Source organism: Carcharodon carcharias, chromosome 7 (assembly GCF_017639515.1).
Source record: "Carcharodon carcharias isolate sCarCar2 chromosome 7, sCarCar2.pri, whole genome shotgun sequence".
Lineage (NCBI taxonomy): Eukaryota > Metazoa > Chordata > Chondrichthyes > Lamniformes > Lamnidae > Carcharodon > Carcharodon carcharias.
In genome coordinates this window covers 92,314,710-92,341,191 of record NC_054473.1, presented here as the reverse complement: position 1 = coordinate 92,341,191, position 26,482 = coordinate 92,314,710, and the positions used below count along the sequence as shown (strand labels likewise).

Here is a 26,482-nt window from a genome sequence, read left to right as displayed (position 1 = left end):
CCTGTCTGTACAACACACGCAAGGATTATTTTGCATTTATAATAATGAACTCACTCCGCCTCTACAGCACAGTGTTTCATTCACCTGTACAATGCAAACGGCATCTTATAGGCCTGCACAACACCGGTGGCGTCTTATAGGCCTGCACAACGCAGGTGGCGTTTTATATGTCTGCACAATGCAGGCGTTTTATCTGCCTCTGCAGTGCAGTGTTTTATCTGCCTGTACAATGCAGACAGTGTTTTAACCACCTGTACAATGCAGAGGGTGTTTTATATGCCTGTACAATGCAGACAGTGTTTTATACACCTACTCAATACAGGCGGCGCGATGTCTGCCTGCACAATGCCGGCGGTGTTTTATACGCATGCGCAATGCAGGGTGCACGTTATCTGCCTGCACAATGCAGACGGAGTTTTATACACCTGTACAATGCAGATGGTGTTTTATACACCAGCACAATGCAGACAATGCATTATCTGCCTGCACAATGCAGATAGTGTTTTATACGTCTGCACAATGCAGGCAGAGTTTTATAAACCTGTACAATGCAGGCGGTGTTTTATACGTATGCACAATGCAGGCGGTGTTTTACACGCATGCACAATGCAGGCGGTGTTTTATACGCCTGCACAATGCAGACGGTGTTTTATACGCCTGCACAATGCAGACGGTGTTTTATACGCCTGCACAATGCAGACGGTGTTTTATACGCCTGCACAATGCAGACGGTGTTTTATACGCCTGCACAATGCAGACAGTGTTTTATACACCTGTACAATGTGGTGTTTTATCCGCCTGTACAATGCAGATAGTGTTTTATCCACCTGTACAATGCAGATGATGTTTTATATGCCTGCACAATGCAGACGGTGTTTTATACGCCTGCACAATGCGGACGGTGTTTTATATGCCTGCACAATGCAGACGGAGTTTTATACGCCTGTACAATGCAGATGGAGTTTTATACACCTGTACAATGCAGATGGTGTTTTATATGCCTGCACAATACAGGCGGTGTGATGTCTGTCTGCACAATGCAGATAGTGTTTTATACGTCTGCATAATGCAGGCGGCACATTATCGGCCTGCACAATGCAGACAGAGTTTTATACACCTGTACAATGCAGATGATGTTTTATATGCCTGCACAATGCAGACCGTGTTTTATATGCCTGCACAATGCAGATGGTGTTTTATACGCCTGCACAATGCAGACATTGTTTCATACGCCTGCACAATGCAGACGGAGTTTTATACACCTGTACAATGCAGATAGTGTTTTATCTACCTGTACAATGCAGATAGTGTTTTATCCACCTGTACAATGGAAATAGTGTTTAATACACCAGTACAATGCAGACAGTGTTTGATATGCCTGTACAATGTGGTGTTTTATACACCTGTACAATGGAGATAGTGTTTTATACACCTGTACAATGCAGACGATGTTTTATATGCCTGCACAATGCAGGCAGTGTTTTATACGCCTGTACATTGCAGACGGTGTTTTATACACCTGTACAATGCAGGCGGTGTTTTATACGCCTGTACAATGCAGGCGGTGTTTTATACGCATGCACAATGCAGGCGGTGTTTTATACGCATGCACAATGCAGGCGGTGTTTTATACGCCTGCACAATGCAGGCGGTGTTTTATACGCCTGCACAATGCATACGGTGTTTTATACGCCTGCACAATGCAGACGGTGTTTTATACGCCTGCACAATGCAGACGGTGTTTTATACGCCTGCACAATGCAGACGGTGTTTTATACGCCTGCACAATGCAGACGGTGTTTTATACGCCTGCACAATGCAGACAGTGTTTTATACACCTGTACAATGTGGTGTTTTATCCGCCTGTACAATGCAGATAGTGTTTTATCCACCTGTACAATGCAGATGATGTTTTATATGCCTGCACAATGCAGACGGTGTTTTATACGCCTGCACAATGCGGACGGTGTTTTATATGCCTGCACAATGCAGACGGAGTTTTATACGCCTGTACAATGCAGATGGAGTTTTATACACCTGTACAATGCAGATGGTGTTTTATATGCCTGCACAATACAGGCGGCGTGATGTCTGTCTGCACAATGCAGATAGTGTTTTATACGTCTGCATAATGCAGGCGGCACATTATCGGCCTGCACAATGCAGACAGAGTTTTATACACCTGTACAATGCAGATGATGTTTTATATGCCTGCACAATGCAGACCGTGTTTTATATGCCTGCACAATGCAGACCGTGTTTTATATGCCTGCACAATGCAGACATTGTTTTATATGCCTGCACAATGCAGACGGAGTTTTATACGCCTGCACAATGCAGACGGAGTTTTATACACCTGTACAATGCAGATAGTGTTTTATCTACCTGTACAATGCAGATAGTGTTTTATCCACCTGTACAATGGAAATAGTGTTTTATACACCAGTACAATGCAGACAGTGTTTGATATGCCTGTACAATGTGGTGTTTTATACACCTGTACAATGGAGATAGTGTTTTATCTGCCTGTACAATGCAGACGATGTTTTATATGCCTGCACAATGCAGGCAGTGTTTTATACGCCTGTACAATGCAGGCGGTGTTTTATACGCCTGTACAATGCAGACGGTGTTTTATACGCCTGCACAATGCAGATGGTGTTTTATACGCCTGCACAATGCAGACAGTGTTTTATACACCTGTACAATGTGGTGTTTTATCCGCCTGTACAATGCAGATAGTGTTTTATGTGCCCTGCACAATGCAGATGATGTTTTATATGCCTGCACAATGCAGATGGAGTTTTATACACCTGTACAATGCAGATGGTGTTTTATATGCCTACACAATACAGGCGGCGTGATGTCTGTCTGCACAATGCATATAGTGTTTTATACGTCTGCACAATGCAGGCGGCACATTATCGGCCTGCACAATGCAGACAGAGTTTTATACACCTGTACAATGCAGACGGTGTTTTATATGCTGTACAATGCAGGCGATGTTTTATACGCCTGCACAATGCAGATGGTGTTTTATACACCTGTACAATGCAGATAGTGTTTTATCCACCTGTACAATGCAGATGATGTTTTATATGCCTGCACAATGCAGGCGGTGTTTCATACGCCTGCACAATGCAGATGGTGTTTTATGCGCCCTGCACAATGCAGGCAGTGTTTTATATGCCTATACAATGTGGTGTTTTATCTACCTGTACAATGCAGACGATGTTTTATATGCCTGCACAATGCAGACGGTGTTTTATACGCCTGTACAATGCAGGCAGTGTTTTATGCGCCCTGCACAACGCAGGCGGTGTTTTATGCACCCTGCACAATGCAGGCGGTGTGTTATGCGCCCTGCACAATGCAGGCGGTGTGTTATGCGCCCTGCACAAAGCAGGCGGTGTTTTATGCGCCCTGCACAATGCAGGCGGTGTTTTATGCGCCCTGCACAATGCAGGCGGTGTTTTATGCGCCCTGCACAAAGCAGGCGGTGTTTTATGCGCCCTGCACAATGCAGGCGGTGTTTTATGTGCCCTGCACAATGCAAGTGGTGTTTTATGCGCCCTGCACAATGCAGGCGGTGTTTTATGTGCCCTGCACAATGCAAGTGGTGTTTTATGCGCCCTGCACAATGCAGGCGGTGTTTTATATGCCTGTACAATGTGGTGTTTTATCTACCTGTACAATGCAGATGATGTTTTATATGCCTGCACAATGCAGGCGGTGTTTTATGCGCCCTGCACAATGCAGGCGGTGTTTTACATGCCTGTACAATGTGGTGTTTTATCTACCTGTACAATGCAGACAATGTTTTATATGCCTGCACAATGCAGACGGTGTTTTATACGCCTGTACAATGCAGGCGGTGCTTTATGCGCCCTGCACATTGCAGGCGGTGTTTTATGCGCCCTGCACAATGCAGGCGGTGTTTTATACACCTGCACAATGCAGATGGTGTTTTATACGCCTGTACAATGCAGGCGATGTTTTATATGCCTGCACAAGGCAGGCGGTGTTTTATGCGCCCTGCACAATGCAGGTGGTGTTTTATACACCTGCACAATGCAGGCAGTGTTTTATGCACCTGCACAATGCAGATGGTGTTTTATACGCCTGTACAATGCAGACGATGTTTTATATGCCTGCACAATGCAGGCAGTGTTTTATACGCTGTACATTGCAGACGGTCTTTTATACGCCTGTAAATTGCAGGCGGTGTTTTATACGCCTGTACATTGCAGACGGTGTTTTATATGCTTGTACATTGCAGATGGTGTTTTATACACCTGTACAATGCAGACAGTGTTTGATACGCCTGTACAATTTGATGTTTTACACACCTGTACAATGCAGGCAGTGTTTTATGTGCCCTGCACAATGCAGACGTTGTTTTATATGCCTGCACAATGCAGATGGAGTTTTATACACCTGTACAATGCAGATGGTGTTTTATATGCCTACACAATACAGGCGGCGTGATGTCTGTCTGCACAATGCAGATAGTGTTTTATACGTCTGCACAATGCAGGCGGCACATTATCGGCCTGCACAATGCAGACAGAGTTTTATACACCTGTACAATGCAGATAGTGTTTTATCCACCTGTACAATGCAGATGATGTTTTATACGCCTGCACAATGCAGGCGGTGTTTCATACGCCTGCACAATGCAGACGGTGTTTTATGCGCCCTGCACAATGCAGGCGGTGTTTTACGCGCCCTGCACAATGCAGGCGGTGCTTTACGCGCCCTGCACAATGCAGGCAGTGTTTTATATGCCTGTACAATGCAGACATTGTTTAATACGCCTGTACAATGCAGGTGGTGTTTTATGCGCCCTGCACAATGCAGGCGGTGTTTTATGCGCCCTGCACAATGCAGGCGGTGTTTTATGCACCCTGCACAATGCAGGCGGTGTTTTATGCACGCTGCACAATGCAGGCGGTGTTTTATGCACCCTGCACAACGCAGGCGGTGTTTTATGCACCCTGCGCAATGCAGGCGGTGTTTTATGCGCCCTGCACAATGCAGGCGGTGTTTTATACACCTGCATATTGCAGGCGGTGTTTTATACGCCTGTACAATGCAGACGTTTTTTAATACGCCTGTACAATGCAGACGGTGTTTTATCCACCTGTACAATGCAGATAGCGTTTTATCCACCTGTACAATGCAGATAGCGTTTTATACACCCGTACAATGCAGACAGTGTTTTATACGCCTGTACAATGCAGAGTGTTTTATACGCCTGTACAATGCAGACAGTGTTTTATACACCTGTACAATGCAGACAGTGTTTTATACGCCTGTACAATGCAGACAGTGTTTTATACGCCTGTACAATGCAGACAGTGTTTTATACGCCTGTACAATGCAGACAGTGTTTTATGTGCCTGTACAATGTGGTGTTTTATACACCTGTACAATGCAGATAGTGTTATATCCACCTGTACAATGCAGATAGTGTTTTATACGTCTGCACAATGCAGATGGTGTTTTATATACCAGCACAATGCAGAGGGCGCATTATCTGCTTACACACAGTATTAACATTAACCGAACTCCTCCAAATTATTAAATCTGGAGAAAGCCACATGTTGCTTTTCAAACACTCAATTTTTTTTAGTTACAGGTCCATTGTATCCTGCCACTTTTGCCTACCTTTGGTGTCAGATTGCATGTCTCGTGCCAGTTCCATAGGCAGAACAGAGTTTGCCAGTGTTGAGATGATGGCTGCGTCCAGGTTACACATAGCTCCAAAACACTTCAGTAAGAATAGGCGCAAGGTGACACGATGCTCCTGGGACAGAACGAGACAATGGTAAGTCACAGTGCACACAGCATACTGGCACTGCTTATTCATGTTCAGTATTAATGCATTTCTCCAGCTCCACACTACTGTTAGTGTTCACTAGCGCTCAAGTTGGTGCTCACATCCTGATTTTACATTCACTTCTTTTCAAGTTCTACAGTACATGCTTCAGAGAAATAATACTGATGGAACCTTTTCCATCTAGTTGGACTAAATATAACTTCAGAATAATTGACATTAAATTTGATAAGGCATTGAACGGTGTCTTATTAAGTTAACACATATTGAGAAGTGAAGCAGTCAAGTTACACACAATGAAATGGTGCTACATTATCCCAATCCCTCAGATTGTGTACTCAGTATAACTGAGATGTGTATCAACAGCTGTAACCAGCAAAATGCAGGGTAATTCCTTCCTAACAAACAGCTCATCTCAGTCACCCTGTGCAATTTGCAATTGTAAACCAAGTAAAGCTTAGTAGCAATGACACAAAGGGGTAGGAACTGGTTCTGGTTGCAGCTATTTTCCAGGTGGCGAACCAAGGAAAGAAGGACTAATGTCGGGGTGCTATGGCCCATACTTGTGTTACAGATACAGCATAATAGTAAAGACAGGTTTCCAGGTATCTCAGTCTGCTGCCGAATAGAGCTTTTAGGCTCTGTACAATGCCAATGAGATATGAACATCTGATCTGAGCCCTCTTTGTTGTGATCAGTTTTAATTGGATGGAGCAGGAACAGGAGCTGGGCCTATCGTCCCCCACCCCGCAATCCCACCCACCCCCCATCGACCCCTGTAATCCCACCCCACTATCGCACCCCCCCCCGCAATCCCACCCCCCATCGCCACCCCCGCAATCTCACCCCCCATCACCCCCCCTCAATCCCTCCCCACCATCGCACCCCGTAATCCCTCACTCCCCCCAGAATCCCATGCCCCCCCAATCCACCCCCCCATTGCCCCTCCGCAATCCCACGCCACCGCCAATCCCACGCCCCCATCGCACCCCAGCAAACCCACACCCCCCATCACCCTCCGCAAACCCATTGCCCCCCACAAACTCACACACCTCATCGCCCCCCGCAAACCCATCGCCCCCCGCAAACCTGCACCCCCTCGCAATCCCAACCCCCCGACAAACCTGCATCCCCGGGAATCCCACAGCCCCCACACAAACCCGGCCCCCACAAACCCATGCCCCCCACATTGCCCCCTGAAAACCCACAACCCCCAAACACCCGCACCTCCTCAAACCTGCACCCCCTCCAAACCCGCACTCCCTCCAAACCCGCACTCCCTCCAAACCCGCATACCCAGCAAACCCGCACCACCTCAATCCCGCAACCCTTCAAACCCGCACACCCAGCAAACCTGCATCCTCTCAAACCCGCACCCCTTCAAACCCGCATTCTCAGCAAATCCGCACCCTCTCTCAAATCCGCGCACCCCTCCAAACCCCCGCACTCCCTCCAAACCCCCGCACTCCCTCCAAACCCCCGCACTCCCTCCAAACCCCCGCACTCCCTCCAAACCCCCGCACTCCCTCCAAACCCCCGCACTCCCTCCAAACCCGCACCCCCTCAAACTCGCACACCCAGCAAACCTGCACCTCCTCAAACCTGCACACCCTCAAACCCGCACAACCCCAAACCTGCAAACCTGCACACCTCCATTGCCCCCCCGCGCAATCCCCCCACCCCATTCCCCTCCCCCCCCCGCAAATCCATCCCCCATCACTAGCCCCACAAACCCCCATCTTGTGTGTGAGGAAATGTTTCCGAACTTCTCTCTTGAATATCCTGGCTCTGATTTTAATGTTGGGCCATAACTTCCTTGGAGTGGCAATCAATGTCGGATTGCTGCTCCGTGCCCAATTACTTATTCTAAATTTCTTACATGCCAGTCTCGCCCAACCTTTCAACTCAGGCCAGGTAAGATGTCGGCAGCACAGCTGCCATCGAGGCCCAGCATCGCAGTCCCGCAGAGTTGGAATGAAGAAGGACGTGCCCCCTTTTTTACCGCACGAGCTGTAAATCAGGTCCCATTGAAATTGACAGGCCGGGGAGACGGTAAGTGACTAAGGTAGGTGGATAGGATTTGAGGGGTATGATTAGACATCAGGAGGGGTGTGGGGGGGCCAATGGCATCGGAGAGGAATGAAGCTGGGTTGGACATCAGGTTGGACATTGGGGGTGTGGTGCCGGAGGTCAGTCTGGTCAGATCAGGTGGAGGATCAATAGGGCCTGTGGGAATGGGTGGTAATGAGGTGGGTATCCAGTAGGGGGAAGGGGAGGGCTGTGTGGGCGGTCGGGGGTAAGGCTGTTGGGTGGGTGGGGAATACAGTGTAGAGGTTCGTCAGGTGGTGGGGGAAGACCCCTCGCAGGGGACGGGGGTGGGGGGGGGTCCCCTAGGGATGTGGAGGGAGTCTTATGGGGTGGGGTGGGGGGGGAAAGAGAGTCAGTCTCTGTCTTTACAACCCAGAAGTTAGAAGATGTTTTAATTCTTCTAACTTTTCTGAGTAACTATCTGTCTAACACAGCTGGAACCATCCAAAGTTTGCAATTTGAATCGCATTTTCAGATGGTTCCCAGAGCAAAACAATTGTCCAGAAAAAGTTGGCACTTCTGGGCAATTCTGAGAGGGATTCCCCAGCACATGTTTGGGGTACTCCCCAAATCTGATGCTAGGGAGCTCGGAATTATGGTCCGTTATGTCCCCTTATCTTAGACTCCCAGTCAATTCTTAAAAGACAAAACTGAAGGCTCTCTATCTGAATACGTGTAGCATTCATAACAAAGTAAATGAATTGATGACCCACATTGAAGTAAATAAATAGTAATAAAAACAATTACAGAGACATGGCTGCAGGACCACAAAAGTTGGGTCCTTAATATTGAGGGGTACACGACATTCAAGAAAAATAGGAAGCTAGGTAAAGGTGAAGAGGTAGCACTGTTAATCAAAGACGGCATTGGTGCAATAGTTAGAGATGGCTTTGGTTCAGGAGATCACGATGTAGAATCACTTTGGGTGGAGATGAGGAATAGTAGGGGAAAATGTCATTAGTGGGAATGGTGTACAGGCCCCCTAACAGTAGCCACAATATGGGACAAAGTATTCAAGAGAAAAGGTTGGGTGCTTGTGATAAAGGGACGGCAATAGTCATGGGTGATTTTAATCTACACATAAACTGGAAAAATCAGATTGGCAGTAGCAGCCTGGATGAGGAGTTCTTAGAATGCTTTCGAGGTAGTTTCTTAGAGCACCATTTTCTGGGACCAACCAGAGAGCAGGTTATATTAGACTTGGTTGTGTAATGTGACAGGATTAATTAATTATCTCAGAGTAAAGGCAGTGACCACAATATTATTGATTTTTACATCCAGTTTGAAAGGGAGAAGAGCAGGTCTAAGACCAGTATCTTAAATTTCAATAAGGGCAACTATGTGGGCATGAAAGTTGAGCTAGCTGAAGTTAACTGGGAAACTAGGCTAAAGGATAGATCAATAGAGAAGCAGGGGCAGACATTTAAGGGGATATTTCAGAGAATTCAGAATAAGTAGATTCCTACAATAAAGAAAAGTTCTAAGGGGAGGACCCACCAATGGGGTTAACTAAAGATGTTAAGGAAAGCATCAAACTTAAAGAAAAAGCATACAACTCTGCAAAGATGAGTAGCTGGACAAATGATTGGACAGAATATAAAGAACAGCAAAGAATGACTAAAAGGTGAATCAGGAGGAAGAAATTAGAGTATGAGAGGAAGCTAGCCAGAAATGTAAAAATGGATAGCAAGAGTTTCTACAGGTATTTAAAAAGGAAAAGAGTGAATGAGTGTTGATCCTCTAGAGAATGACAGTGAGGAGTTAATAGTAGATAATAAGGAAATGGCAGAAGAAATGAACAAATACTTTGCTTCTGTGTTCACTATAGAGGGTGCAAAAAAAATTCCAGTAATAACTGTAAATCAGGAGGTGAAAAGGAGGGAGGAACTTGGTGAAACTAGGGATATGGTACTGAGCAAATTGATGGAGCTGTGGGCTTGGCAAGTCTCCAGGTCCTGATGGATTACATCCTAGGGCCTTAAAAGAGGTGGTTAATGAGGTAGTTGATGTACTAGTGTTAATTTTCCAAAATTCGCTAGATTCTGGAAAGGATCCATCAGACTGGAAAGTAGCAAATATAACCCCTATATTCAAGAAGGAAGGGAGGCAGAATACTATAGGCCAGTTAGCTCGACGTCTGTCGTGGGGAAGGTGTTAGAATTGATCATTAAGGAGGTTATAACTGAGCACTTAGAAGAACTCATGGCAGTTGGGCAGAGTCAGCATAGTTTTGTGAAAGGAAAATCATGTTTGACCAATTTATTGGAGTTTTTTTTGAAGGAGTAACACGCACAGTGGATAAAGAGGAGCCTGTAGATGTACTCTACCTGGATTTCCAGAAGGCATTTTATAAGGTGCCACATCAAAGGTTATTAACAAAAATGAAAGCGCATGGTGTAGGGGGTAACATATTAGCATGGATAGAAAATTGGCTGGCTGACTGGCAGAAAGCAGAGAGTATGCATAAACAGGTCTTTTTCTGATTGGCAGGATGTGACGATTGGAGTCCCACAGAGGTCTGTACTGGGGTCTCAACTTTTTACAATTTACATCAATGATTTAGATGAGGGGAGTGAAAACATAGTAGCTAATTTTGCAGATGACACAAAGATAGATAGGAAAGTATGTTGTGAAGAGGACATGAGGAGGTTGCAGATGGATATAGATAGGTTGAGTGAGTGGGCAAAGATCTGACAAATGGAGTTTGATGTGGGAAAATGTGAAGTTGTTCACTTTGGCAGGAGGAACAAAAAACAGAGTATTACTTAAATGGAGAATGGCTGCATAATTCTAAGGTGCAGAGGGATCTAGGTGTTCTAGTACGAGTCACAAAAAGTTAGTATTGCAGGTACAACAAGTAATTAAGAAGGCTAATGGAACACTATCCTTTATTATGACAGAGACTGAACATAAAAGTAAGGATGTTATGCTTCAGTTATACAGGGTATTGGTGAGACCGCACCTCGAGTATTGTGTGCAGCTTTGGTCCCTTTATGTAAGGAAGGATGTAAATGCATTGGAGGTGGTTCAAAGGAGGTTCATTAGATTGATACCTGGAATGAGTGGGTTGTCTTATGAGGAAAGGTTGGACAGACTAGGCTTGTTTCCACTGGGGTTTAGAAGATTGAGGGGTGATTTGATTTAAATATACAAGATCCTGAATGGTCCTGACAAGGTGGACATTGAAAGGATGTTTCCGCTTTTGGGTGAGTCCAGAACTAGGGGGCACTGCTTTTAAGTTAGGGGTCACCCTTTTAGGACACAGATGATAAATTTTTTCTGAGGGTTGTGCGACTTTGGAACTCGCTGCCTCAGAAGGTGGTGGAGGTGGGGGTCATTGAACATTTCTAAGGCAAAGGTAGGTTGATTCCCTTGCCTAACAAGAATCTAAGGTTATTGGGGGTAGATGGGAATTTCGAAATCGAAACACAAGATGATCAGCCATGATTTTATTGAATGGCGGAGCAGGCTCGAGGTGCCAAATGGTCTACTCCTGTTCCTGTTCCTATTTCTTATGTTATGCTCTTATAATCTCTCTTCATAATGTAACTCTTGGAGCCATGGTAACATTCAGGAGAATCTACACTACACTCTTTCCAAGGTTAACAGATCCTTCCTAAGGTGCAGCACACAGAACTGTACACAATACTCCAGAGCTAACCAGAGCTTTGCATAACTGTAGCAAAACTCCTGCCCCAATATATTTCAGCCCTCTAGTTGTGAAGGTGAATCTTTTTAATTATTATTTGCACCAGAACACTACATTTCAGTGATCTGTGTACATGGACATATAAATAATTTGGACCTTCATCGTTCCTGACTTTTCAACAGTAAATAAAACTCAGATCTATCCTTTCTTTGTGCACTGAACCTACGTTGAAATCTATGTGCTTCCGTTTTGTCCACTAATGTCTCTTTGTAATTTGTATGCTCCAGTCCACACTATCTTCATATACCAGCAAACTGTGCATCATTGGCACAAGTCAATAAGTAGTTGAGGCCTTAGCACAGATACTTGAGACACCATGAGTTACCTCCCTCCAATCTGAGCATACACAGTTTTTCCGTATCCTCCTTTCTATGCTTAACTCAAGACCTATTAAGTAGGTCAATAATTTGTCTTCAAGATGATTAGAGTGATTTTACCTTCCCCAGTTTCCCCATGGCAAAAACAACATCAAAGGAATTTCACAAAGGGCCGTGAACACCGGCCTTCACAGGGATGGGTTTCTATAGGTATTCATGGAAAGTAAATTAAACACTTTCAGCTGATGGATTCATTTTTATCCCCTCTCAAGCACTTAACAGTTATTTGTCATAAGCACTCCTTGGCTAAGATAAGTATCACCATATAAAGGAACCGCTGTCAGGAAATATGTCACTTTGTACAGATATTTGAAAAGAGTTAGATTGTAGAGGTTGGTTGAATTTAATTCAAAAGAATTTCACTTGTGAATCAGAAGCATAAAAAAATTAGTTTTGATGCTAAATACAGAATGATCAGAATATTCAGTGAGTGTGAACAACTGGAAACGATAAGTAAAATAGGTGGGGAAAAGATGATGAAAGGATATCAAGAAGATATTTTACAGGAATGCAGAGAAGCTTCAGAATTCCTGCAGTCAGTATCATGTTTATGTTAGAGTTATGTTCTTGATAAAGGTAAGACAGGGGTTACCAAGAGGCACTGAGAGCAGAAAAGAGGGCTACAACATCAGAGTGATCACACTAGTTTAATTATTCCAGAGGGAGGTGACACAGCCAACTTCACTGCACCAAGTCAGAAAGACAAGTTTGGATAAGCTCCTCATATTTCTGTAAAAACTATGAAAATTACCAGAAGCTAGCTAAATTAACTAAAGTAAACTCTTAATATATCCCAAAGACTCATTATTCAAGACTATTAACTAACCTTGTTGGCTTAATGTCAATCTTGGTCACTGAGTATCCATCTCTGCTAATGTCCTAATGATACTAGGATTTGCAACTTCAGGTGTTCACAATATCAGTTAATAATATCTATCCCAGTATTTGAATTTACTAATCATTTAACATCATCCTTAATATGCCATTGAAGAAGTTAGTTCACAATTTTATGGTCTAACTTCCTCTTTGTTGTCTTTGGCAAGAGGATGTTAGCACTCAGTAGCCTAAGTGTATAGTAACAGGGGGTTGGTAGGTTAAATGACAACACAATCCAGGCAATTTAAATAAGGCAGTTCAAGTAAATAAAATGTAGGTATCTAATAGTTCTCTAGACAGGGGGTAATGAATTTCAACTTCTTCAGTGAGAAGCTAAGGATTCCTTTGGTATTCTGCAATCATTTCATACAAGGTCTATTGCTGGTACTCATCCGAACCAAAGTAGTGCTAATGTCTTTATTGGGATGACTAATTGGATGGTGGCAGAGGAAGGACAACAAAGGTGGGTCACAAATAGGATCATTGTTGAGCACAGAGATTCTTCCCTGCCTGCTCTTTCTCCTGACTTCCACGCACACCTCCTTAGCCCTCTTTGTCTGCCCATCTTACCTCCACTCCTCCTCCTCTTACTTTGTTGAATTATCTTTCTTCTCTCTAACTCTGCTTCATCATAAAAATGCCCTAATATGCACATCAAACAAATAATTAGGACTGAGGTGGCAAATGTAATTTTGGGAACGACAGAGAGGAATTGAGATAAAATGAGATGGAATTGATTATGAAAGCAACAAAGTGGTGATTGGTGAAAATGAGATATGATGGAAAACAAGAGTAACTATGGCTATATTCTCTCAAACTGAAAGCCTGAGCTAAGGTTTGATGGAGACAGACAAAAATAATAAAAGCAAGTTTAACATAGATTCGGAAAATCAAAGCCATAAATTTCATAATAAACATCAGGCCAGGAAAGCAGAGACACTGCATTTTGAAAACATGGAAAACAATTGGTGAATGATGCAAAATCAGAGTACTCAAAAAGATACTCAGCAATTTCTGCAGCAGGAACTTTATAGGGTGTGAGACGAATCAGGGCAACGGGATTAGTGAGGAGGAGAAATCAGGCGAATGGGGTGAATGAGTGGAATAGATCAGGAAAAAATGGGATTACTCTGGGGGCAAGGTCAGGGAAATGGGATAGATGAAGGAGCATTGAGGGATACGGGATTAATGAAGGATAGAGCAGAGAAACGGGATTCGTGAGTGGGAGATAACAGGGAAATGGGATTGTATGAAATTAGGTCTCAAGAGGGACCTTAATGTTAAACGTCAGAATTTTTGTCCACTTTTCCCCCACACAGCAAGTTCCTAAACTCTGTTGCACCGGGACCATCTGGAACTTCCTCACCAATAATACTGCAATGGCAGTACAAGCATTAGTGTTTACTCTTGGTTAAGTTTTGAGTGAAAGTGAGAAATCAGAAAAAATTTTGACAAAGTAAATCCAAAAGATAAAACTGGAAAGTGTAGTGATATCCCCCTGTGGCACATGATGCACATTCTTCATACTCTTCACGCTCAGTATTCAGTATTCTTACCATTTGATAGTAAGCAATAAGTGAAAGAATTGGTTCAAAACGGTTCTTCTTGGTCATCTTCTTACAAACTTCTGGATCTGCATCAGTCTGAGGAAGTAAAAGAAGCTTGAGAGCAGTTGGTGATGTAAAGAGTCTTTCTCTAGGATCTGACACATCCCTCTATTGATTGGAACACACAGTTGTCTTGCTTCTGAAACTAGCTGGTTTATTTATCAGGAATAAATAAGTGCTGAGGAATGACTGAGTAAGGCAAAAACAGGCTGCTGGAACTGAGAAATAAGCAAGTAGCAATGCCTTAGAGGAGATTGACTGTGTTGTGTGTGGGTTCCAGAGGAACACCCCCAACCACCAGGGACGATGGTAGCATCTGTTACTTGCTTCACATCCAATCTGCAAATGTAACCACTGAGGCTCTGATCCCACGTTACTTCAAATCTGGAGAGCCACTAATTCCCTGGTGAGTTTGCTGTTTTGTGAATGTCACCAGCTGGCATCACACATGAACATTTCATCAGTGTCATTAGCGGTGTTTCCTCACTCTTATTGAATAGATAAAGGAATCCCCACCAGCAGTCAAACAGCTGGGAGATTACATAGGAACAGTGATTGCTTTTCAGCCACTTCAGTTCTACCCATTCTATTTGACTACAGGTGATCTGCACCTCCACATTATTTGTCACTTTTGCTCCAGATCTTTTGACAACCCTGACTAACAAAAATGTATCAATCTCAGTATTGAAAATTTCAACTGGCCTCCAGCATTCAACACCTTTTTGGGAAAAATTCCAGATTTTCACTACCCTTTGTGCACACACCTGCTTTCTGATTTTGTTCCAGGAGGGTGCGTAGCTCTCAGTTTAAGATTGTGTCCTTTAGTACTGAATTTCTGCATCAGAGAAAACAGTTTCTCTGTAACTATTTTATTAAATCTTTTTTAGCATTTTGATGACCTTGATTAGATCAATCTCCAACCTTCTAAACTGAAGGGATACAAGTAAGCTGCCCTCATGATTTAACCCCAGCTATTATTGTATTGAATTTGAAACTGTGTGCCCTTCAAGGCCAGTGTACCCCCCTGAAATGTGCTGCCCAAAACTCAACATAGTATTCCAGATGGGGGTCCGAGCAAATCAACCAAAGCATCATTTCCTCACTTTGGATTCCAACCTGTAATATACATTTGGATTAAACTGTGCACTAGCTTTTTAAATGTTTATGTACATGGACATCAACATTCCAATGCTTTTCCACAGTTTCTTGTCTCTGCCATTAAAAAAGAACAAATTGGAATGTTTTCTAAGTCCAAAGTGAATAATCTCACATTTACCCACACTGAACTCCATCTGCCCTAGCTTTGTCAACACATTTAGTCCAAGTCCCTTCTAACTTCCTGCTCTCAAGTACACAATTCAATAAGCCTCTTTATTATCACCTGTAAACTTGGATATACAGCTCTCTGTCCCTTCATCCCTCACTAATGTGCGATAAACAGATGAGGTCCCAGTTTAAGTTCCTTCTAAGCTGCACAATAACATGAGTGTTCCTAGGCACAAATTAGTCCCTTGAAGTTAGTATATGTGCAGGGCTACACAAAAAAATTGAAAGGGCTCCCTCACTTAAACAAATCGCCCACGCACTACAAATAAACTTGTAGGGTACCTTGCTCCCAGTACACTCATACCTGCTATGCAATACAAGAGGGTGAAGGGTCACATCAGTGACCTATGACATTAAATCAGCATGAGAACATAAGGATTAAAAGGGGTAGGCCATTCAGCCCCTCGAGCCTGCACTGCCATTCAATATGATCATGGCTGATATAATTGTTGCTTTAATGCCACTCACCTTCCTGTCCCCTATAACTCTCAACTCCCTTGTTCATCAGAAATCTGTCTAATTCAGCCATGAGTATATTCAATGACCCAGCTTCCACTGCTCGCTGGGTGAGAGAATAACAAAGATTAACCACCCCCACCTCCCCCCCACCTCCCCAAGAGAAGAAATTTCTCAGTTCCACCTTAAATGGGAGACCCCTTATTCTGAAGTTGAATCAGGAGAGGAACATTCCCAGCAAAGGGATGTAGTGGGCCAGGGTATGTCTGGGCTGCATGGTTCATAAGATGAGGAAAGGTCATTTCCTCAGCTATCCCTGCCACAACATTCAGAAAGGATTTAACAGTAAACCCACTGTAAAAGGTTTGTAATCTGCGCATTTCTTATTTGGTACTCACCAGAATACCCAGCAGTTCCTCTAAGTAGCAGGAAATAATGCTCTCATCCTCATGCAATGCCCAGCTCCTCTGCTGAGAGTCATTTTTATGTCTTGCCAGATCAGTGAAGATTACCTCCAGTCTCTGTTCATCCTGACACACCTGCCCCCTGGGTAAGGCTGAACTGAGATCCTGTGAAAAAGGAACATTGCTGATGGCCATTTATATTCAGGTTCATTATTCAGGGGGTTGCATGGAGAGGTGACTGCTCAGCAGCAAAAGATGTCGTGACACTTACTGTGGGTAGACATCAGGTGAGCAGTTTAGAATTCAGCAAAGGAGGACCAAGGGATTGATTAAGAAGGGGGAATAGAGTACGAGAGTAAGTTTGCAGGGAACATAAAAACTGACTGTAAAGTTTCTATAGGTATGTGAAGAGAAAAAGATTGGTGAAGACAAATGTAGGTCCCTTTCAGTCAGAAACAGGGGAATTTATAATGGGGAACGAAGAAACAGCTGACCAACTAAATACATACTTTGGTTCTGTCTTCACAAGTAACATACCAGAAATGTTGGGGAACACAGGGTTTAGTGATAGGGGCGAACTGAAAGAAATCTGTATTAGTAGGGAAATGGTGTTGGGGAAATTGATGGGATTAAAGGCCGATAAATCCACAGGGCCTGATAATCTACCTCCCAGAGTACTTGAGGAAGTGGCCCTAGAAATAGTGGATGCATTTGTGGTCATCTTCTGAGATTCTATAGGCTGTGGAACAGTTCCTACAGATTGGAGGGTAGCTAATGTAACCCCACTATTTAAAAAGGGAGGTAGAGAGAAAATAGGGAATTATAGATCAGTCAGCCTGACGTCAGTAGTGGGGAAAATTCTAGAGTCCATTATAAAAGATTTAATGGTTGAGCACTTGGAAAACAGTGGCAGAATCGGACAGAGTCAGCATGGATTTACGAAAGGGAAATCATGCTTGACAAATTTACTGGATTTTTCGAGGGTGTAACTAGTAGAGTTGATGAGGGGGAGCCAGTGGATGTGGTTTATTTGGACTTTCAGAAGGCTTTAAGTAAAGTCCCACATAAGAGATTGGCAGGTAAAATTAAAGCACATGGGATAAAGCACATCTGTATTGCGATGGATAGAAAACTGGTTGGCAGACAGAAAACAAAGAGTAGGAGTAAACGGGTCTTTTTCCGAATGGCAGGCAGTGACTAGCAGGGTACCACAGGGAATGGTGCTGGGACCCCAGCTATTCACAATGTATATTAATGATTTAGATGAGGGAACTAAATGTGATATCTCCAAATTTGCAGATGACACAAAGCTGGTTGGGAGGGTGAGCTGTGAGGAGGATGCAGAGATGTTTCAGTATGATTTGGACAAGCTGAGCGAGGGGGCAAATGCATAGCAGATGCAGTATAATGTGGATAAATGTGAGGTTATCCACTTTGGTAGCAAAAACAGGAAGGCAGATTATCTGAATGGCTAGAAATTGAGAGAGGGGAATATACTACAAAACCTAAGTGTCCTCGTACACCAGTCGCTGAAGGTAAGCATGCAGGTACAGCAGGCGGTAAAGAAGGCAAATGGTATGTTGGCCTTCATAGCCAGAGGATTCAAGTACAGGAGCAGGGATGTCTTGCTGCAATTGTACAGGGCCTTGGTGAGACCACACCTGGAATAGTGTGTGAAGTTTTGGTCCCCTTATCTGAGGAAGGATGTTCTTGCTATAGAGGGAGTGCAGCAAAGGTTTACCAGACTGATTCCTGGGATGGCAGGACTGACATATGAGGAGAGATTGAGTTGGTTCGGATTATATTCACTGGAGTTCAGAAGAATGAGGGGGGATCTTGTAGAAACCTATAAAATTCTAACAAGACTAGACAGGGTAGATGCAGGAAGGATGTTCCCGATGGTGGGGGAGCCCATAACCAGGGGTCACAGTCTGAGGATATGGGGTAGACCATTTAGGACTGAGATGAGGAGAAATTTCTTCATCCAGAGAGCGGTGAGCCCGTGGAATTCGTTACCACAGAAAGTAGCCGAGGCCAAAACAGTGTATGTTTTCAAGAAGGAGTTAGATATAGCTCTTGGGGTGAAAGGGATCAAAGGATATGGGGAGAAAGCGGAAGCAGGCTATTGAGTTGAATGATCAGCCATGATGATAATGAATGGCAGAGCAGGCTCAAAGGGCCAAATGACTTACTCCTCCTATTTTCTATGTACGTTTCTATGTATGAGCGCAGCTGTGCTCTCAAATATCCTGCTAACATTCACCAGGACTTTTGGACAGGCATTGGAGGTGTGCCAAAAACTGCCAGATAGCCCAAAAACACTGTGTGTGTGGGGGGGTGGTGTGCTGGTGGAGGCACGGTCGGTAGGTAGATAGCTTGCAAACGTACATCAGAGAGCTCATCGACAAGGACACCCCTTATAGCAAGGGCTTAACAGCCTGAGCACCCCTCACAGCAACAACTCATCAACAAAAGCATCCTCTCACAGTGAGTGTGTTTGAGACAGTGCAGACCACTATAGGAGGCAACCACAAGTTTTCATTTGTGCCACAGTAAAGATGGAAAGGTTCATTCAGCAGGGTGCAGTCAGACAGAGCAAACTGGTCCTCCAGAGGCCATTCAACCATATGCCAATTGGCATATCATCAAGCAGATTAAGAATTAAACACACGTGGAAGGTCAGCCATAATCTTAGTGAATGGCGGAGTGACTTAAAGGACTGAATGACCTACTCTTGCTCCTATTTGTTATGTTATGTTCAAAGAGTGCTGTGCAAAGAAGGGTTTTGATTAATGAGGCACTGGCACCAGTGCCCGGGAAAGAGGGAGCTGTTCAGCTAGGACGGGCTCCACGTTAAACAGGCTGAGATCTGTGTCCATGGCAAATCATATAACTAGGGTTGGGGATAGGGCCAAGTTGTGGGGGGCTGTAAGAGGAGGGGCTTGTGAAAGGAAATTTAGAAATCTAAAAAGGAAAGTCGAGACAATAGAACAGTCTAGTAATTTGGTTAAAGATAAGCAGAGTGGGGCAGACAGTTTAACTTTAATAGAGCACCAGCGAGTAAGGCCCATGCAAATAGCTGTGGTAAAAGTTAAAATTAAAGGCTCTTTATCAGAAAGTACCATGCATTCACAGTAAGTTAAATAAATAAGTGGCACAGAAGAGATAATTGGCAGATCAAATCACCATAACAGAGACCTGGCTAAAAGGTGACCAAGGCTGGGAAATACATATTCCAGGATACCCAACATGCCAAAAAGAGAGAATGGAAAACAAGGTGGGGTAGCCTTGATAGTAAGAATGGCATAAGGACAGTAGTTAGAAAGGATCTTGGCTCAGACGATGAGGAAGTAGAGTTAGATTGGGTGGAAATTAGGAATATCAAGAGTCAGAAAACACTGGTGGGAGTAGTTTATAGGTCTCCTAACAGTAGTTATACCATTGGACAGAATGCTAAGTAAGAACTTATTGAAGCTTGTAATGAAGGCAATGTGATAATTGTGGGGGATGTTAATCTTCATATAGACTAGGTCAATCAAATTAGCAAAGGTGGTTTGGGAGATGAGTTTGTAGAATGCTTTTCTCACAGTTTCCTGGATGTTCTGAGGAACAAAGGGACTTTGATGTGTGTGTCCATAGATCTCTGAAGGCGGAGGGGCATGTTATTGGGCATATGGGGCATATTGCCTTTATCAATTGAGACATAGATTACAAAAGTAGGGAGGTCATGTTGGAGTTGTATAGAACCTTGGTGAGGCCACAGCTGGAGTACTGTGTGCAGTTCTGGTCGCCACATTATAGGAAGGATGTGATTGCACTGGAGGGGGTGCAGAGGAGATCCACCAGGATGTTGCCTGGGATGAAACATTTAAGTTATGAAGAAAGGTTGGATAGACTTGGGTTGTTTTCATGGAGCAGAGAAGACTGAGGGGCGATCTGATCGAGGTGTACAAGATTATGAGGGGCATGGACAGGGTGGACAGGGAGCAGCTGTTCCCCTTAATTGAAGGGTCAGTCACAAGGGGGTATAAGTTCAAGGTGAGGGGCAGGAGGTTTAAGGGGGGAGGTGAGGAAAAACCTTTTTACCCAGAGGGCGGTGACGGTCTGGAATGCACTGCCTGGGAAGGTGGCGGAGGCGGGTTGCCTCACATCCTTTAAAAGGTATCAGGATGAGCACTTGGCACGTCTTAACATTCAAGGCTATGGGCCAAGTGCTGGCAAAAGGGATTAGGTAGGTAGGTTAGGTGTTTCTCACGTGTCGATGCAGACTCGATGGGCCGAAAGGCCTCTTCTGCACTGTGAGATTCTGTGATAACATTCTGGAACCAAGTAAGGATAAAGCTATTTCAGACCCAACATTGTACAACAAAAGAGGGTTAAATTCGTAATCTCATATTAAAAAATCCAATGGAAAAAAGTGATCATAATACAATTGAATTTCATATTAAGTTAAAAGTGACATAATCTAGTCCCCAACAAGAATCTTAACCTTAAACAAAAGTCTGAGGAGAGGGCTAGCTCAGGTTAAGGTATTCCCTAAGTATTAGTATCAGTTATAACCAGTCACCTCACAGAACAGTGAAAAAGGCATATTGCAAAGAATGACAGATTTTTTAAAAAAGGATTTGACTCTTTCGCTGAGACAGGAGCAGAAAACCGTTGCAGCAGAGGATGCCCTGTAACTTACCTTACTCTCCACCAGGGAGAGTAGGATCTGCTCCATGATATCCACTACAGCTGGGACCGAACTCTGAATGTGTCCAACCATCACACCAATCGCTACCCTCGAGAGCTCATAGCTGAGATTTGTATTTTTACGAACCAGTTCAATTAACTCGGCTCCAATGGTCTTAGGCACTGAGGCTGTGAGCTTGCCTTGCTGCATTTCAGATGATGAACACGACACTGATGATTCAGCCTCTTTGTTCTGGCTTTGACTGAGAATACTTCCAGCATCCAAGTTAATGTTGGTGGGTGCTTGCAGCTGACAGCTGGGACTGAGGGCTTGAGCTGAAAGTGTTGGGCTTGTGTCAGCCTGGAGAGGTATGCTGGTTGGGTATCTGGGGGCAGTAAAAGTGCTTCGGGTTGGGAGGGGTGGAGGTGTTTCAGAAGGACTGGAAGCTGTGGACTGCTGAGGCTCAGGTGAATTGGAAGAGCCAGTGTACAGAGTGTCCAGGGAGGCTGTACTGACAGATGAAACAGTCGATACAGTCAGTGGAGTGATTTCTACAGTCTCTGAAAAAAATTATAAGAAATGAATGAGGCGTCTTTCTTAGAGAAGGCTAGCTAATTATTATATAAGTTTGCACTAAAGAAAAGAATGTTGCAAGTATCACAGTTCTTTAAGAGGTACTAAAAAAACTGAATAGGATAAAAATAAAGAGGAGACACTTAAAAAGATTAGCTGCATGCAGAGAAGTCACTTGGTCCAGATGGTTACTGAGTGAAGTACGGGTGGAAAGTGCAGGCGTGTTGGTCATAATCTTCCAATCCTCCATTGGCATGGGGAGGGTGCCAGAGGACTGAAGGATTGCAAATGTTTCACCTTTCCATGTAGGGAAACTACCAGAGACAATAATCCAGTAAAAATTTAATTAACAAGTTGAAAGTCAGCCTGAATTTGTTGAAGACAAACTGTGTTTGACCAACTTGACTGAATTGTTTGATTAAGCTATAGATTGACGAGGGCAGTACAGTAGATGTCACGTGGATGGGCTTTCAAAGGCATTTGATATAATCCCACATTATAGACAACAGCAAAATTGAAACCCACGGGATTAAAGGGAAATGAAATTGGCTGAGACAGGAAGCAGAGTCAAAGGATACAGTGATGTGCCACAGGGGCTGCTATTAGGAACACTGCTCTTTTTGATATATATTAATGAGCTGGACTTGAGTTAACAGGACATGATTTCAAAGTGTGCAGATGACACAAAACTCTGAAATGTAATAAACCATGACGAGTTTAATAATAGACTTCAGGAAGACGTAGACTGACTGGGGCAATGGCATATACATGAAAGAGTAAATTTAATACAAAGAATGTCAAGTGATACGTTTTAGTAGGAAAAGCTGAACTGAGTTAACATAACCAACATGGTAGAATGTTAAAAGGGGTTCAGGAACAGAGATATGGGGATGTATATGTACAATACTTAAAAGATGGTAGGACAAGTTGAGAAGTTCGTTATTACAAACTTACTTGATTCCCTCTAGGCTGTGTGGAAGTCTGGCAAATCCTCATGCAGGCCACACAAGTTGGCCCTTTTATATTACTGCTTTTATATTACTGCTTGTACAAAATTGTGGAAAAACATTTAAAGGGCCCGCGTACTCAAAACAAAAATGAGCAGGAACTTTGCTCCAGACTACATTTCCACCCATATGACATGACCTTGCACAGTACAGCATACTCTCTTACCTATCCAATTGTAGCCACAGCATCTCCAGCAATGGCTTCTCCACTCACCCCTGCATTGTTGCCCTGGAGCTCCCAAGGATCTAGCCTTGGTCGCCGCTTTTTAAAAATGCATTTACAGGATGTGGGCATCACTGGCCAGGCCATCATTTATTGCCTATCCCTAATTGCCCTTGAGAAGGTGGTGGTGAGCTGCCTTCTTGAACCGCTGCAGTCCCTGTGGTGTAGGTACACCCACAGTGCTGTTAGGAAGGGAGTTCCAGGATTTTGACCCAGCGACAGTGAAGGAATGGCGATATATTTCCAAGTCAGATGGTGAGTGGCTTGGAGGGGAACTTCCAAGTGGTGGCGTTCCCACCTATCTGCTGCCCTTGTCCTTCTCGATGGTAGTGATCGTGGGTTTGGAAGGTGCTGTCGAAGTGGCCTTGCTGAATTCCTGCTGTTCATCTTGTAGATGGTACACACTGCTGCCACTGTGCATCGGTGGTGGAGGCAATGAATGTTTGTGGATGTGGTGGCAATCAAGCGGGGCTGCTGTGTCCTGGAAGGTGTCAAACTTCTTAAATGTTGTTGGAGCTGCACTCATTCAGGCAAGTGGAGAGTATTCTGTCACACTCCTGAATTGTTCCTTGTAGATGGTGGACAGGCTTCGGGGAGTCAGGAGGTGAGTTGACACAGAATTCCTAGCCTCTGACCTGCTTTTGTAGCCACAGTATTTATATGGCTAGTTCAGTTCAGTATCTGGTCAATGGCAACTCCAAGGATGTTGATAATGGGGGATTCAGTGATGGTAATTCCATTAAATGTCAAGGGACAATGGTTAGACTCTCTCTTGTTAAAGATGGTCATTGCCTGGCACTTGTGTGGCGCAAGTGTAATTTGCCACTTGTCAGCCCAAGCCTGGATATTGTCCAGGTCTTGCTGCATTTGGACACGGACTGCTTCAGTAACCGAGGAGTTGCGAATGGTGCTGAACATTGTGCAATCATCAGTGAACGTCCCCACTTCTGACCTTATGTTGGAAGGAAGGTCATTGATGAAGCAGCTGAAGACGGTTGGGCTGAGGACACTACCCTGAGGAACTCCTGTAATGATGCCCTGGAACTTGGGATGAATGATCTCCAACAACCACAACCATCTTCCTTTGTGCTAGATACGACTCCAGCCAGCCGAGAGTTTTCCCCCTGTTTCCCAATAACTCCAGTTTTGCTAGGGCTCCTGGACACCACAGTTGGTCAAATGCTGCCTTGATGTCAAGGACACTCACTCTCACCTCACCTCCTTCCTCTTCCATATCTACGTTTCCTCCTGGGGACATCAGCATCAGGTTCCACATGTACACCACTGACACCCAGCTCTACCTCACCGCCACCTCTCTCAATCTCTCCACTGCCTCTGCTGCCAGGCTTCTCATTCAGGACTGGATGTCAGATAAGCCAATAATTCCTTTGATGAAATATTGGGAAGCCCAAAGTCATCATCTTTGGCCCTGCCACAACTCTATTCCTTAGTCACTGACTCCATTTCTCTCCTTGGTCAGTATCTGAGGCTGAACCACTCTGTTCGCAACCTTGGTATCCTGCTTGACCCTCTTCATCACTAAGGCTGCCTATTTCCATCTCTATCTCTCTGCCTTTCTGGTGCTAAAACCCTATCCATGCTCATGTTATCTCAAACTTTTACTGTTGCAGTAATCTTCCCGCAAGCCTCCTACCTACCACCTCCTGTAAACTTCAGCTCATTCAGAATTCTACTGCCATATTCTAACTCGCACCAAGTCTTGTTCATCCATCCTGCCCTTGCTATGTTGTGTCCCGGTCCAACAGCGTTTGAACACTGATATTTCAACTCTGTTCAAGTCCCTTTACAGTCTTGATCCTCTTTACCTTGTAGCTTCCTACAGCACTACAACCCTTCAAGAATGCTGAGTTTCTCTTGATTCTGGCTTTCTGTGCAATGCACCGCCCCCAGCTTCACCCCACTTTTGGTACCTGCGCCTGCAGCCATCGAGATGCCCCTCCAGCTCCTTATCCTCCTTCAAACTCACCTCTTATCCTAATATCTCCCCCATCTCTTCCTGAGATCTCAGCGCTTTGCCAATTTTGGCCTCTTGAGCTTCACAATTCCAACATTAGTGGCCATGGAATTCTCTTTGCCCCTCTTTCCACTTTTAAAATGCTCCTTAAAACATACCTTGTTCCTCTACCCTAGTATCTCCTAATGGGGCTTGGTGTGTAATGTTGTTTGATAATACTCCTGTAAAGCATGCCTTACTCCACTGTCACGACTCACTGAGATAGTGCACTGTAATATCAAGTCCCACTGTTCCCCGAGTCGCAACAAATGTGAAAAAGTTTGACCAAACCATCTAATTGTTTAATTTAGGTGAACAGAATACGAGCATCAGGTTTGTAAACTTAATAAGTAAATAACAGCTTATTGAACAAATTGTCTTTAACCAGTAGCAAAAGAAATATGAACTGCTAATTTCTAATACTATAACTTAAACTCTAATCCCTTCTTAAATTCACACAGTGGATTGTAAGGGTGGGATAAAACAGTTCAGTAGCACCAATCCGGAGTGCAGGATTCGATGGGTTGATTTTGATCAATGTCTTCCAAATTCCTTTCAGTTCTTGTTGATGACATGAGGTGGTCTTCCAGCACTTTCACTATTTAGTTCACTGGTTGAGCACTTGCCTTTCAATGTCTTAACAGTGATTTTCCTCTTTGCCTCTTGACAGGGGCTTTCAGAGAGAGAGCAGGTTAGAGAGATATAAGGAAAAAAAGCCAGCTAGCTATTATTGTGGAATTACTGAATTTTTACACACACAGGAGAGAGGGAGGTTTAAGGTCTTTTGCCTTTCAGGCTAGGGGCTATTCAGCTACACTACTCTTCACACAAACCCTGGTCAGCTGGTCAGGAGCCAATCAAAAAGCAGCTCCCTTGGTCCAGAATTCCTTTCTGGCACCATCCTGTCTTTCATGTACACTCTACCAGGACTGCAACAGTGTATATATCCCTCATCCTGTTCCAGTGGACGTGTCTTTCAAACTGCAGCCATTGCAATCCCAATCCACAGTCCAACAGAAATAAAAATATATGTTCCTTACACCACTTACTCAATTATGGGCTATGCTGGTAAGAACAATGTATTTCAGCTGTTCACCCAACCCAAGTTGCTAAGAAGAGCACTGGGCCTTTCAGGCCAAGCCTGCTGCATCAGCCATTGGAATTCTATCATTTTAACTCAATTGTCTTAGTTTTTGCCATATTCACTAGCTCCCAGGTATGTACCCATTTCCTTTTTAAGCACCTCAAATAACTCATTGAGCCTTGTGTTCCTCATTCTCAGAGCTCTTCATGTGAAGATATTTTTTC

At 44.1% G+C, this 26,482-nt stretch overlaps 1 protein-coding gene across 3 annotated transcripts in view; it reads right to left on the bottom strand.

Moving 5' to 3' along the window:
- LOC121280521 (NCK-interacting protein with SH3 domain-like) overlaps positions 1-26,482 on the bottom strand; it is a 187,594-nt gene that overhangs the window by 27,862 nt on the left and 133,250 nt on the right. For all 3 annotated transcript variants that reach the window (XM_041192604.1, XM_041192605.1, XM_041192606.1), the window contains exons 5-8: positions 21,370-21,917; positions 16,677-16,847; positions 14,446-14,532; positions 5,671-5,809 (exon numbers count right to left, since the gene is read on the bottom strand). In XM_041192604.1, coding sequence (XP_041048538.1) covers positions 5,671-5,809; positions 14,446-14,532; positions 16,677-16,847; positions 21,370-21,917 — 945 coding nt within the window. The remainder of the gene's footprint in view (positions 1-5,670; positions 5,810-14,445; positions 14,533-16,676; positions 16,848-21,369; positions 21,918-26,482) is intronic.